The sequence below is a fragment of the Cavia porcellus genome, unplaced genomic scaffold (assembly GCF_034190915.1).
Source record: "Cavia porcellus strain 051 isolate PalLab524CR breed Dunkin Hartley unplaced genomic scaffold, mCavPor4.1 scaffold_22, whole genome shotgun sequence".
NCBI classification, from domain to species: Eukaryota; Metazoa; Chordata; class Mammalia; order Rodentia; family Caviidae; genus Cavia; species Cavia porcellus.
This window is the reverse complement of record NW_026947505.1, coordinates 43208781-43224622: the sequence shown is the minus strand read 5'-3', so window position 1 is coordinate 43224622 and position 15842 is coordinate 43208781. Positions and strand designations below refer to the sequence as shown.

The window sequence follows — 15842 nt, the reverse complement described above, 5'->3', positions numbered from 1 at the left end:
GACCGCTGCTTCTCAACTGTCTCCTCGAGGCGTCATTCCTTTATATAGAGTACTAACACTTCCTGTGGCCTTCCAGAAAGAAACGTAACAATAGCTGCCATGGTGGCACCAGCCTGTAATCCCAACTACTTGGGAAGCTGAGGCAGGATAATCACAAGATCTGTCTGGCAACTCAGAGAGACCTTTTCTCAAAATCAAACGAAAAGGGCGGGGGATATAACTTGGCACCCCTACAGATCAATTCCCAATACCACAAACAAAAGGGAAGGGAATGGAAAGAGAAAACAGAGGAGAGGGGAGGACAAGGGAAGAGAGGGGAAGGAAGGAGAAAGAGAAGAAAAGGGAGGGAGGGAGAGGAAGGGAGGGAGGGGAAAAGGAGGGGAGGAGGGAGGAAAAACAGGGAAGAGGAGAGAAAAAGAGAGAGAGGAAAAAGCAGAAGGAAAGGAGGGAGGAAAGGGAGGAGGAGAGGCAGGCAGGAAGAAAGTCACCGCAATTTACAAATCTGTGGCTTCTTAGGAAACAACGGGACACAACACATGCATCCAAGAGGCTGCGACATTTGAAGAATGCTTACAGGTGAGGGAAGGCCTACACTTTCAAGAAAACTCACTAAGAGCCATAAAGGAAGAATAATCTCTCAAAGATCAGATAGGAGAGCAACAAAAAAATCTAAAATCAGGGCCTTCTTTACTTGTATAAAAATAACAATTTCAACAAACTCATTGCTAAACTAAAGACAAATATTTCAGAAAGAACAAATGAATAAGGGGGGAAAAGATGCTACCTAGACAAGAGAAACAAAGATCTGATCAGGAGAAAGGGGAAGTGAAAATCAGTAAAAAATAAATCCAGGCTGACCCAAAGTCCTGGACAGAGGACCCCTCAGCCAGGCACTCTGGTCCCTAATTTATTTTTCTTCAATCACGCAGATAGGACCTGAGGACCAGAGGTGATCCTGTTGGCTACCTGGCACAACACAGCCAGAAGATGGCCAGGTCTCTGCCTCCCAGAAACCAGCATCCCCTTAGGCCCACTCTGGCATCCCTAAACCCAGCCTTTCTAAAGCTTTCCTGGACCTGGTCTACAGGGGTGTGAGCTGTCCAGCCCCTCCTCTGTCCTCCTAGTGCATCACAGGGTACATCAATCAACTCTCTGAAACCACTTCCTTAGGGGCAGGATAGATGAGACCCTAGTCTCTTCTAAGTGGTAAGGGCCCCAAGTAGAGACTGGGTAGCTTTCATTTGCAAGCAAGTTCAGCTTCCATCTCCAAGGCTACCGGTATCCACCTGTCTCTTCCTTTCTTGCCCCCCATGAGCTCATCTTACAAAAAGGGCTCAGTTTGATATGTGACGCCAATCTTTCAAGTGTAGGACACAAGCAGGAGACAACACCAATTCCTGCCAACCAGCAGAGGAAACAAGAACCACTCGGAGCCTGCACAAAGGCCTTCAGCTGAATGAGGCTTTAAAGCCATCTGTCTGAGCTTTGTATTAATGGCCAGTGCATCTCGGCCTGGAAGGGGCTGTGAGAACAAGGGCCAAGCTATGCTGTAGGAGGCTCCTGGGCATTTCATCTCTAGCTGCAAAATGCAACCCAGCAGATGGCAGTGATAAAACCAATGGGATCCATAGAGCCAAGGGAGAATTCTATTGCCTTTGATCCCTGCAAAACAAGGCCTTCTCTTGAAGGACTCACTGCCACCGAGGCTTCACGCTCCAGGTATGCAAAAACAGGCAGGCTCACGAGCACTTGTCTGAGCTACCATGACTCTGACCCAACCGTGCTGCAAACAAGCTCATGCTTTCGAGGGGGTTGTGGCCCTCACTAGCACCCAACCCACTCAGCCCTCCCTAGACCAAATATTTATAGAAAACCAAAACTAGAAGGGAACAGAAAGAGGCAAATGAGTTACTGGATTTACGTTACTTTGAGGTTAAAAACACAAGATTATTGGAAAGCCTAACTGGAGCTTTTCACTCATGCAATGTAAAAGCCAGCTTTTCAAACTTTAATGAAACTTTGGAAATCTTGTTAAATATAATTCTGATTTAGGAAGTATGCACTGTGAATCCATTTCTAACAAGGCTAGGGACCATGCCCATGATACTGGTCTACAGAAAATCTCAGGAGCACACACTTAAAAGGAATCCCAGGGCATCCTACCCTTTAGAACCCATGGGGTGAGGCCGTGACTGTTGCTCTCTGTGCCCATTACTGGTGAGTGGTGGGTAGGACTCCAGATGCCAGTCACCTGCCCAGGACAATCCAGCACACAACCCACACACAGTATCTATATAAATAAATGCCTGGTCTTCTGTGTGCTCACCTGTTCTATAGCAGAACAAGGGCAGGCAGGCCTCAGGTCTGCCTGAGGGAAGAACCAAACTCCTATCACTTTTTGATCTTTGAGTCTGTATATTTCTGACCATCATACATGATATTCTGTGGTATTTTAGGCAGAAAGAAGAGGCTAAGTACTCTAATATTAAGTATCTAGTGATAAGATGGAAAGTCTGACATTAATAATTTTCTAGTATAGTTTCTAGTATGTATAATTTGGGATATACTCAAACTAAAAACAAAAAGATAAAGTATCTGTTTATCTGAAATTCAACCCTTAACCAGCAGTCCTGGATTTGTATTTGCAAAGTCTAGTGACCCTGACAAGAATAGGTAGCTGAAATTCAGAGAACAGAGATTTGGATTTAAAAAAAAAGGACCCTTCCTGCTTTATCACTGTTGACCTTAAAGATACCACTAGGATACAAACATGGTGGGCACTGTACTAGGATGCACAGCTGTACTGCCCCTCTCTCTCTCCTCCTCTCTCTGTCTCTGTCTCTCTCTCCCTGCCTGAAGCTTAATTTTCTTAATCTGCTGATTATAATGTGACAAAAATCACACAATTCTACCTAGTAGTGTGGCTTATGATGGCCTTATAATTCACATGTTGATGTCCTACTGCTCAGAACTCTCAAATGTGACCTTATTTAGAAAAAGGGTTTTGCAGATGTCATTAGTCAAGACAAGTCCTTAGTGGAATAGGGCAATTTGGATACAGAGATTGACATGAGATGACTGAAGAGCTTCCACAAGCCAAGGAACTACTGGAAGAAGCTTAAATAAAGGCCTGAACAGATCCCTTCCTTGCTCTCCAACTGTGAGATATAAGTTTCTACTGCTTAAGCCATTGAGTTTGTGGTGTTTGTTACATCAGCCCTAGGAAGAGTACAGATGGGAGTTGGGAAACAGCAGAAAAAAAGCTACAGCAAAACAAAGCAGTGACAAAAGAACCCCCAAAACACTGTCATGATAGCTTTTCACCCTAGAAGTCTCAGCTGAGGAAGATATAGGGATTTAGAAATGATAAGCCATGTTGTATGAAAACAGCTCCTATGCTACTAAAATTCAATTTTAAATGCCGAAATGAACAAGTTTAATCTTAGCAGTCAAAATTTACTCAGGTTATACAAAAAAGGATACAATTCCAAGTACTTCAGGCACTAAGGAGACTTTCAGAAATCATAACCTTAATAGACCTCTTATTTAAAATGTTGTTTGTTTTTTTCCCATGAGAAGTTTGCTCTCCTCCAGTTCTTACAAACTAAACATTACCATATTAGGTTGTTGATTAAGGAGCTCCAACAAAATTAAGCAGCCTCCTCTGATTTCATTGTCTCTCTTGATTATTTGCTTGTCATATTTCAAATAACCCCAAATGGCAAGATTCAAACAACAGATAGCCTATTTAACACTACTTTTTCTCCTTCTAACGTAACTAAAACCCCCTCAATCTAGCATGGATTCTGATGTAGCCTTACCAAGGCCTCTTGTAGACCAGGAGGAGGACCCAGAAGCAGACTTCAAGTCTCACCCCGACACAAAGCAATCTCACCGGCGTCAGGTACACATTCAGCCACTGGAGCCCACCTGGTGTTCGATCTCACTGAAGGCCTCTGCAGATACTGAGCTCTGTGCCAGGGATGCCCCTTCTGACCAAATCCTTTCCTGTGCCCACAACACAACTGTCCCTGAAGCCCCCACAGCTCAATAGTCAGACATCCTCCTCATCACCATTTTATTTTTGCTCATCACACAGCCTTTTGTATTTCCTGCATCATCCTACCCCATTACAGTATAATTACTGTTTATCTATTTGTTACGCATCGTTCCCTTTTATACCAAGGCTTGACCTACAATAGGCACATACATTTTTGTCTAAGATTGATCAATTAATTAGTTAGACAAATAACAAAGGCATGATGTGACCACAGTTAGACAACAAAGGCATGATGTGACCCACAGTGGCACACGCTGAGACTTGATGGAAAGTTCTTCATGCCCAGAGGCTTTCAGTCTGGTCCAGAAGCCTGTACTTTTCATCCTGCTGAAAGATGGGTGCTTTAGGATGTCACTCTTCTACTTTCTTTGGGAAAGTCAAAGGATATCGCTTTTCTACTTTCTTCCTATAATTAAAGAGTGCCCTAGTCATATGTGCCATTAATTGTCATGGTTCCCAGGACAACAGTTTTTTACAATAAAATTCTAATGCAATTTTGGGTCATTATCTGGTATTCCATAAAATCTGATTCAGAGAAATTTAATGCAAATATCAACACGTAATTTGATAGCCGAGGGTAGCGGGGAAGATGGTGAATCAATAAGAAGCAAAGTAAAAAGCCTCTCTGACAAAAACACCTCAGATGTTGGATCACTGAACAAAACTGTTTGCAGTCTCACTGTTTGAAAGTCCACTTTATACGCTTTAATTTTGTAACTTGAACAACTATTTCTAAGATAACAATATGTAATCTATTAACTAGTGATTCCCTACTGCTTATTCTTTCTGAAATTCTGTATAACTTGTACCCTTTTTCTGTTTTTTTTTCTTTTTCTCCTTAAATAAAATTAAAAAAGAAAGAAAGAAAGAAAGAAAGAAAGAAAGAAAGAAAGAAAGAAAGAAAGAGAAAGAAAGAGCTCAGATGCTGGAACATCACACTCTGGAGAACACCAGATGGAAGGAGATGGATCCTTTCGACCCAGGAAGAAACTAAAGTGGAAAAAAAAAAAAAAAGAAAGAAAGAAAAACTTGGACAGAAGGTGGTAGCCAGACGCACTCTCACCAGAGCCGGTCCCACTGTGTGTGAAGTGCCACTGGAATCCAAAGCCACATGGTCATGGTAAAGTTGGCAGTTGGCAAGCCCGAGGGCCTCTGTGGGAGGACACAGTCATGGAGGGGAGCAGTGGACCAGAGAACTGCACCAGCTCATGGTGAGTGTGGGGAACTCAGCCCTCCAGCAGGAGTGGGCGATTGGCCGGGCAACATTTTAGAGTTGGGCAGGATAAGCCTGGAACCAGAACTGCAGCTGGGTTCATTCAGCTGCTCCTAGAGCAGCGCAGATTGGTGAGAACTGCTTGGACCGAGTCCTGTCCTTGTGCGCTATCCAATAGCCAACGCCAAGGTTTCCTTAAAGCTGTCCCTAACCAGCCCTGACCATGCAGCACACACTAACATGGCAAAGACTCCCAGTGGTTAACCAGCTCGGAAAGGGAAGGGCCAGCCTGCTCCGCCCCTGCTTATAGTCCAGTAGTCACCAGCAGATTGGGGAAGGCTGCAATCCCTGGTCAGCATGCTTCAGACTAATTCTAACCAATACAAGAAGTGCCAGAGACCCCATTATCCACTTGTCTGGATGAAACCAGAAACATGACAAGAGGAAGAAAAAAAAGGCAGTTTCCAGTCTCCAGTTTAAGAACTACTGGCCCAGGGGAGGTAAACACAGAAGAGATGGGGAGTTGCACACCTGCAGTTTCTGAAGCAACAGCATCTGACATAAAGAAATATCTTCGTGAAATTATAAAACAACTTAAAACACAATATTAAATATTGTGTTATTACACAATTAATATTGATATTAACAATTAATATTAATATTAACTATTAATATTAATATTAACAATTAATATTAATATTAACAATTAATATTAATACAAGTAAAGGAAAATATAAGAAAAATAAAAGAAATACTAAGCACCTCTCAAGAAGCCACAGATGGAAGAATGGAGGAGCATAAAAAAAAGGAGGGGAACCTTCGATGAATATAAAAAAAATTTAGAATACATGAAACAGATTCAAAGATAGTACCAGGAAATTGAAAACTCCATTGAAAGCTGTCAAACTAGTTGAAAAAACTAAAGATGGACTATCAAAACTTGAAGACAGGTTTGCAACTTGTGATAGCAAAAGGAAAGACTTCTTAAAAATAACAAGGAGCCAGAAGTAACTACAAAGCGTAGAAGATGACAAGAGGATCTATAACTTAAGAATAAAAAATGTAAGTGAATAAGCAGAGGTAAACACAAATGAAATACAAAAGCTAGTTACAGAAAGAAAACTTCCCAAGCATAGGAAAAAGAAATGATACTCAGATATACGAGGCATACAGAATTCCAGCCAGCTATAACCAAAATAGAGCCATACCCAGACATATAATAATCAAGATCCCTGAAATTCAACCAGAACCCCTGAAATTCAACAAGAACAGAATATTAAAAGCTGTCAGAGAAAAGACACAGATCATCTATAAAGGAAAACCCATCAGAATCATGGCAGACTTCTAGACACAAACCATCAAATCAAGAAGAGCTTGGAGTGAAGTATTCTAAGCCCTGAAAGAAAATAACCTCCAAGCCAGACTGATGTACTTTGCAAAAACTATCTCTCAAAATTAATGGAAAAACAAGATGCTTCCCTGACAAAGAACAACTGGGGGAGTTCATGACCACCAATTCAATCCTACAAAAATTACTGAAGGACACTCTGAAGAGAAAAAAGACCATGGTTTCAGGAACAGCAGCAGAGGGGGCTCACAGAATGGGGCAGACAGTGGAATGAAGGGGAAAAGTAGACAACTGACAGCAGAAAAATAGCATGGCAGAGATGAGGCAGAGAAGGTCGGCTGTAATCACTAATATAGATGGCCTCAATACACTAATAAACACAGGCAGAGTGAATCAGGAGACAGGGTCCATCAAGATGCTCTACATAAGAAATATAATTAATCTAAAAGAGAATTTACGGACTAAAAGTTAAAGATGAGAAAATAATGTCCTATGTGACAGGAAACCAGAAAAAAGTGGGGATAGCTCCTCTTTCAGCTGCAGATTGGCTGGAAAGACATGACACTTTTATACAATGGCGAACTACTCAACTATAAGGAAAGAAAACCTTGAGGCTCTTGTAGGTTAATGGATACAACTTGAAATCATGCTCAGCGGTAAGAAGGTTCAGAACCACCTAAGTAAATAGCAGGTTGCTTCCCTAATCTAAAAACTAAAGGAGTTAGTGGAATATAAAATGTATAATGCACCCTGTGAAAATAAAAGGGAGGAATTGTCTAAAAAGGAAAGACAGAGGCCACTGTTAATCTTGAATCATGATTTGAAACCCATATTGTTTTCATCGCTCTGTTTAGTTTGGTTGTATTCTGTTCCACTTTGTCTACTTGTACTAGATTTGATGGCATGGACAGCTATTCCAAAGATAGCAGCATATACTATGGTAACCATTTTTTATTTTCTATTAACTTAATTTGAAGCCCTATATTGCTTTCACTGTCTTGTTTTGACTCATTTTATTTGAATCTGTTATATTTGATAGTATCATGTCTGAGGGTATAGGCAACTACTCTGAAGACAATAAGATTCACTATGATACCCACTCTGGTTTGACTATTATCTTCTTTTGAAGTCCTACAATGTCTCCAATGTTTTGTTTTTATTGATTTTGTTCTGTACTGCCATGTTCAGTTTTATTATGCCTAATGATATGGGCAATTCCATTGAAGATAACAAGAGACATTATGGTAACCATTGTTGACTATCTTGTATTTTGGTTTTAAGTCATGTACTATACCCATCTTTTTGCTTTGACTGACCCCATTTTGTTTTCTCTCATTTGGTTTTATTCACTCCAAAATAAAAAAAATTAAAAATTAAAATTAAAAACAATTTGATAGTTGAACATCTTGTAAATTTATGAATCAGCATTCTGACACACAGATAAAAAACAGAAAACTTGTACTTTGCATTTACAAAAATGCCTTAAAAACTTGAAGTTTATGGATTGTAAGTATTAGATAATAAAAGTATTTTGGCAAATATAAGATCTTTAACATATACATACTCCTGAGCCCAGAAATTCCTAATACAGGAATTTATCCTGACAAAATAATCATGAATGAATGAAAAAATTGAGCCATGAGACTGTTCACAATACTTTACAAAGAGGAAACTAGAAATGTAAATATCCAACAATATTAAGTTGATTAGATAAATCTGTAGTAGTCTCTATCAAAAGTAACTCTAAACATTTAAAAAAATGTCTCGTTAATGGAATGATAAATAATGGTATGAGAAAAAGTCTATCGCATCCTATGGTAAAAAAGTGTATTATTAATGAATATGCCAGTTTTTGTTGAGTGTTAAGAGTCATGTGTGGTTTTTCATCTTATGTTTTTCTTTATTTAGTATATTTTATCTAAGACTTTTATATGACTTATGTAACTATATTTTTAAAATGTCTATTTAAAAATTAACTCTTAACCAGTTTCAACAGGACAAACACTGTATGAGTCTATGCATATAAGGTACCAGGTGTATCTAATCAGAGACAGAAAGTGGCATGGTGGTTGCCAAGGGAAGTGGGGAGGGTAGGACAGGAAGTTACTGTTCACGGCTATAGTGTTCCAGTTTTGCAAGACGAAAAGAGTTCCAGATATAGACAGCAGTACAATGTGAATGTACTTAATGTCACTGCAACATAATCTTAAAAATAACGAAGATGATAAATTTTGGGCTGGGCACAGTGGCATGTATCAGGAGTCCTAGCTACTGGGAAGCTGAGGTAGGCTGCCTGAGCCCAGGAGTTCCAGGTCAGCTGGGGTAACACAGTAATACCCCATTTCAAAAATGAAAAAAAAAAGTGGCAAAATACACTTAATCTTTGTGTTTTGAGAGGGAGTCTTGGTGTCTTGCTTAGGCTGACTGGAACTCCTGGGCTCAAGTGATCCTATCCTACTAACTCAGCCTCCCAAGTAGCTGGGAATACAAATGTGTACCACTGGATCAGGTTATTTTACCACAATTGAAAACATTTTTTAAAAATCACTAAAGCATAAATACAGCTGGACTGACAGATTGTCTGAGGATTTTCAAGTAACAAGAATAAAAGAAGTCTGACTTTGATTTTGGGCCACACGACACAGAGCAACAGAATTCACTGTTTCCACCAGTGCTAGAGTGGTCCAGGGCATGAGGTGGCAGCTAAGAAAGAGTGATGCCTGGTTCCTGGGGTGAACCTGAGAACTCCAAGGCTGTAGGTCAACAGTCTAAGGATGTGCTAGTTTAATCTACTTAACGCTGGGCTTTGTGATACTCACAAAATTTTTAAATTAACTTCAGTATTTAAAAATGGGGTATTTCTACCTAAAAAGTTTTGTTTTTTCCAATTTTCTTGGGGAATAATAAGGCTACTGGCTACTCTATGTTTATAACCACCTCCAGTGAGTAGCAACTATCCATTTAAACAGATCCTATCTCTCCCCAGCTCAGCCCAGCTCTGCATCTACCTAGCCCTGCTGCTCCTGAGCTAGAAGCTTATGATGCAACAGCTGGGGTCAGTGGCCTTCCTGATGGTCCTGTGTCAACACATATGTCTGGGCCTATTCCTGATCTTGACTCAGTCAAAAGGCAGCACTATCCTCAGGCCCATTTCCAGGTGCCATCAAAGTGCAATACCCGGCTCACTCTCCTCTTAAAAATTTAAAAAGGAGACCACATTCTTGAGAAGGAATCAGTGATCACAGTGCCTAAAATCCTGTCCCCGATAAAGGCCAAAATGGGATGCTTTGGATAGAGGTGGCAGGGCTTTTCCTCTGATTGCTGCAGCTGAAAAACAGAGAAATGTTCCCAGTTGATGCCACTATGTCCCTGCTGCAGGGGTGGGAAGATATTTGAAACCCAGGTTATGTATCTAACCAATCACTGCAGAGAAAAGGGAAGGCAATCCTATGGGGTTAAGCAGGACAGGGGAGATGAAGACCAGAACTTTTCTTACCTGCTGTAGGCACACTAACATTATACTGAGGTAAAATAAATAGGAAGGCAGTCTTGGCTGTGACCTGTAAAACAAGGGGAAAAGCTTCAGTTTAACTTCTCAGCCATGTGGAGCCATCTACCACCATAGGTACCCATCCCTTCTACACCTTAGGCAGTTTCCTTTTGGAGAAGAGATTTTACCTAATGCAGAGTTTCTGTTCCATTTTTTTTTTTGTTAATGACACCCCTCCCAATACCTACTCCAAAACAAAACAAAACTTTGGGTCTCAAAGTATTTGATCCTAAAGTATCTGTATTCACTGTAGATAGAAAGAAACAAGCTGTGCTTGGTGGGCCAAGAGCTCCAAGCAAGGGATTCAAATCTGCCTGTCATTCATTCATTCACTCATATCATTCACAGATGTATCAAGTTAGTTCTGTGCACTCATTACAGAACATGAAGTCACAGCTTCCCAGGGCTTAGGACCAGCTCGCTTCCCTAGCACTTAGGTTGTTGCACACTGGTCAGCAGACCTTCGTTTCTAGAATAGAGAATTCTAACTGCTAATTACAGACCTGCTCAACTGAGGGACATAGGACAAAACAAGACTTGCTTATTTTGAAAGTTGCCTTTGAAATTTTAGTTGTACTGTGAAAAAAAAACTGTGGTTGTCACCTGATTATTAATAGCCAAATCAGTACTACCACAGTTTCACAAGTGGAGGAGAAATTAACAAAATGAAGAGCTTGAAGCTTGGACTGAAGAATCAAATGCCTGGATTGAAATCTGGTTCTTCTATCACGTACCTACAGTAAATAACTTCACACTGTATGCCTGGGTGCCTTGTCCATAAATCCTGAATATTTGTAGGATGTCAGCTGGTGTGGGGCACTGTAGACTGTGATGGCACTGGCCCAGCTGTTAAATGCTATTTACAGCTCCCCAGATGTGCAGCTGGGGCAGAACACCGCCCACACTGTTCTGAGAAACGGCCCAAGGCCAGGGGAGGAGGAGGCACCTTCCCAGGTGGCCTCCGAAGATACCTCATCCATGCGGGGCTACTGGCTCCACTCTATGCACAGATGTCAGAAGGAAGTAATGGGGTAGAGTTGCAAATATAACTCTGGACACTCCATAAGCGATAACCATCCTCAGCTTACCCTACAGAGTCAGCTCTGTTCTTTGAAGAGAAAAGCTCTCCCTGCCCAACAAGATCTGTGACTCTGCAGTGGGGTTTTGTAGACTTCTCACAGGCAATGATGACTGAGGAGGCTTTTTGTGTATTTGCGCCTGTCTCTCAAACATACTCAACCAAGCTTACAGGGAAATCCCAAGGTTAGGAATGAGAAAGAGCTTTGGAAATCTAAGTACTATCTATACACAGGTCTTTTTCCAATCCCCACCCTAAAACCTTACTTAGTACTTTAGTTCTTAAGACCTTTCAAAGTGTTCCTGACCAATTCTCTGAATTTTCTTTAGAACAGATGTGCTTGGTTTCTGCCAAGGTTTCACTCACTACATTCTCTGAAGAGCTTCGGTCCCTTCTCGCTTTGAATTCTCCTTCTATCAACCCATTAATCAATCAGAATCTCACTCCTCTTTCCTGGCCCCATTCAAAAGGCATCTCTTCTACAAAGCTTCCTAGCTCCTCCAGGGAATGATCTCATCACTGGAAGCATGCACACCATACTTCTGTGGGGTCATCATTTCCACAGAGCAGCTGATAGCTCTCACAGAGCTGTCACTTCCTTCAAGACAGGGGTCACACTGTCTCCTTATACTCACATACACCCTCACATATACCCTCAAGTAACTAGCCTGATGCATACAGTAAGTGCTGAGTACCTGCTTCACAAAACCAGTGACAGTTGACCCCAATGTTGTCACTTGAGCTGTCCTCTGCCACTAACAACTTCTTGGTGACCTGTCCATACCACCTTGACCCACCTCTACCATGAAGCCCCTCCTGACCACTCCTGCCAGTGTGGCTCTCCTCTCTGAACTCTGTTCCCAGGGGTCATCCTGGACTCAATCACCTAACTCTGCACTGTCTTGTCTGCCATTACACTTTGAGGTTACACTTTGTGTTCATGCACTAAAATCCCTGTGAGTGTGGGCCAGAGGAAATGATGGAAATGAGAGAAAGGAAAGAGAAGAGAAAGATGGGTAGGCAAAAAAAAATATTCACCAAACACTTTACAAATCCTCAGCAGACATCTCTCATTTGGTTCCGTCCAAGAAATGCATTTGTTTTGGAAGACCACGGGCAGAGGTTCGCCTAGAGAGCTGTGTCTATCTGACAGTTACTTTCCTCATCTAACAGCACAGGGTTCCCTGGGAAACACATCCCCTAACTGTGTAAGGGCACAGGCTATGTTTGAGCTCACTTAAGAATGTCCACCTCCTTCCTGGGACGGTAAAGGGAAGAGACCCTTCCCCAGAACAGAGCTCAGGCAGGTGGACACCCTCTCTTGAGCTCTGGGTCTACTGGGCAGGACCAGAGAAAGTGCGGTCAGAGCTAAGAACCTATAGAGTCCTCTTGTGATTTCTGCAGTCCTGGCCCTGGAGTGCCCTTGGGTCATCAGCCTCCCATCAGCTGTGTGAGCCCCAGGCTTCCTTCAGATGCTCAGCATCCCTTTCTAAGAATTATTATTCAATATGCAGAGTACCAGAGTTCAACCTTGGCTACAATGAGAATCCCTGGAGGAGCTTTTAAAATCTCTATGCCAGGGCCATACCCCAACTATACCCACTAGGGCACCAGCCTTTTGTGTAACTCCCCAGAGCATTCCAACATGGCGCCAGGTTGAAAATCACTGCCTGTTTTCTTTGTAAAGGAAGAGAGAGATTTGGAATGCGAGCTCCATATACACTCTTGTTACAGAACCCTGCTTATGGTATTTGCCAATTCTCATTATTCGTGGTAGATATGGTCCATGAAGTCACTATAAAAACTGAATTAGGAAATACTGAAGTGCTATATCTTGGAATAATACAAACTTAAATTGCTTCACCCTCTGGTCACATTTTGACAAAATATCAAATATAACCTTGTGTTATGTGTACTTGTGTCCAAAGACACTTGGTTTAATATTTATTGCTGATTCATTAACACTGAACTTGTGACCAACAGTTGTACTATATATAGAGCTCAGGCCTAACGAAGCTTACCTAACACATACACACACACTTTCTCCCCAGAGTGCATTGCAACCTTCTTAGCAAGGAACTTAGCAAGCAACACTAGACAGCACTTCAGCACTATACTTAGGGATTAGATTGGAAGAGTGAAATCTCAACAAAAAGCACAAATGGCAAAAAAGTAAATAAATAAAGTGGCACAACATAGACTGTGAAAATGATACTTATTTGCAGTATGAGAGCTGAAACAGAAAATCAAGAACATCTCCTCCTTTACCTCAGCTGGAAGCACTCATGTTACCAAAGTCAAAGCTTTTTTTGTTCCTCTATGCACATCTGTGACTGACCACAACAGCCAAGTATTGATTTGGGGGGTTACAAATAACTTTTAGCAGGTAAGCAAATTCTCAGGAATAAAATCCACAAATAATGAGGAATTGAATTTACTAGGGCAAACCCGAATGTCAGTTCCAGGAGGAACAAGATATTTTTTAACACCTTTATTGAGGTATAATTTACACGCCATGAAATTCTCCCATTGTATGTGTACAGCTCTACAGGATTTACTTTCCTTTTTAAACTGTCTCTTCCTTTATGGACATGTAAGATCTTAGAGGAGGAGGAACTTACCTGCCTCAGTGATCTTCAGTTCATAGACTCACATGGTGCACAAGACAGAGCTGACTCAGTAACAAATGCTCATTCCCAGGACACAGTAATTGAGCAGGAGAATCAGAGTCATGCTCAACTGTCTGATCCTCAGCCTGTCACCCACCCACGTTTATACTTCTGTGCACATGTTTTCTCTTCCTGGGACCATCCCAGTGCTGGGCATGTAGTAGGTTATCTCATAAATACTTATTTGATGAACTCATGCTGAAAGCAGCCATAATATTCCGTAACCACAGATGAATGCTTAACACATGTTTTATGAACACAAGTGTAAGAGAACAGGATCTAGGATTCTGACTTAAGGTAAAAAATAAAATAAAATAAAATACTAGATTCCAGTATTTTTCCACCCTATGCTCCTGGCAGTGGCAGCAGAAACCAATTCTAAGATGTGTGTCTTTCCTTGGAAGCAGTTACACTTGCTCCCACTTCAGCCAGATGGTGTCAGTTTCTGTGTCATAGATGAAGACACTAAACTTGGGGAACAGAGAAGTAACCTCCTAAGAACTCACAGTGACACAAGCAGAAAAGGCAGCAGCCAATTTGGTTTCTTATAAACTTGTTCTCAAAACAAATGTAGTGCATAGGTAATACAGCCCATAATATTAGAACAGTAACATAAAATGGACAACAGCAAAAACAGTAACATAAAAAGAACAACAACAAAAATAAAACGTGTACCAAAGGCAAAAAGAATGAGCAAGAAATGAGGCTGATCCGCAAAACATACTCCAGGAAGTCCTATTCATTAGCTAAAGGGGAACAAAAATTTGGCTGTACGGTTTTTCAGTCATCCAAAGGAGGAAAAAGTGATCATATCCTAAATTCATCACAGCAACTAATAAACACAAAAAAGAAGAAAAAGGCACTGGCCAAAAAGTGCAAACCTATAAAAACCACTTTGTGCTTTCAAAGGCCCTGTGGCATCCCAATCTTTATTCTATAACCTTATTCTGACCCCAGACCAGAATCAAATAATTAACAAGCCCCTCTCTGCAGTGTGGGTTGGGTTTGTGCAGCACTGAGGGCTAAAAAATAGGGACTATTAAAAATGTCATTCCAATTATCTCTCATCCCTGTAAGGCTGTTTATAGGAAACATTATTGAGTTTAATAGCATTTTAAATGCCAAGCTCAGTAGGCAAAAGGTTCAAAGTGACAACATGCTAACACACTAATGCAAAGGGAAAACACTAAATTACATGAGTGACCACAAGTCTCTCTCTCTCTTTCTCTCTCTCTTACACACACACACACACACACACACACACACACACACCTAGCTTCACTAAACTTTTAACTCAAACAGGGCATCAAACACAAAAGCAGAGGTACTGTGTGAGCTGGTGCAGGTGAAACACAACCCAGACTGCTCAGATGCCATTTCTAATACAGGCACAGGAACCTGAGCTGTTGGTTGCAGAACGACTTTAAAATGCTGGCAAAACTGCTGCTACTAGCTCAGGGTACTGCATATGGATTCCATGCCCAGCACAGTCACCTTGACCAAGGTATTTTACTTCTGGACCCAAGTTTCATCCATTAGGGGTAATAGCAGTTAATGACACCAAGGGCTCACTCAGTACCAGGTACAGCTCTCAGCACTTTGTAAGTCATTTTGTCATTCAATGCTTAAGGCAGACATTAGAAATGTCTCCATTTTATAGACTGGCACAGAAAAAAGGAGTTAGCTAGATGAGTGTCCTTAAAGGCCCTTCCCATGCTCAGCTCCAAAAGATTATCTTTTCTGCATCCCTTGTGGCCTTCAATGCCTAAATCACAGCCTCCCATGGACAAACTTGCCAAGAGGGCTTTCCAAAAGTGTATCATCTGTCATTGCTTCTCTACCTGATGAAGATGAGGTCTGGGTATCATCTCTGTGTGACAGGCAAGGGCAGGCCTCCTGGGCTGACCTGTGGGCCTGCCAGACC

At 41.4% G+C, this 15842-nt stretch overlaps 1 protein-coding gene across 2 annotated transcripts in view; it reads right to left on the bottom strand.

Annotated features, from left to right (window-relative positions):
• Positions 1 to 15842, bottom strand: part of Tram2 (translocation associated membrane protein 2) — a 78324-nt gene that overhangs the window by 21506 nt on the left and 40976 nt on the right. The window contains exon 2 of one of the 2 annotated variants that reach the window (XM_003474913.5): positions 10118 to 10181. The exons of the other annotated variant lie outside the window; for it this stretch is intronic. Coding sequence (XP_003474961.1) covers positions 10118 to 10181 — 64 coding nt within the window. The remainder of the gene's footprint in view (positions 1 to 10117; positions 10182 to 15842) is intronic. 2 annotated transcript variants of the gene reach the window in all.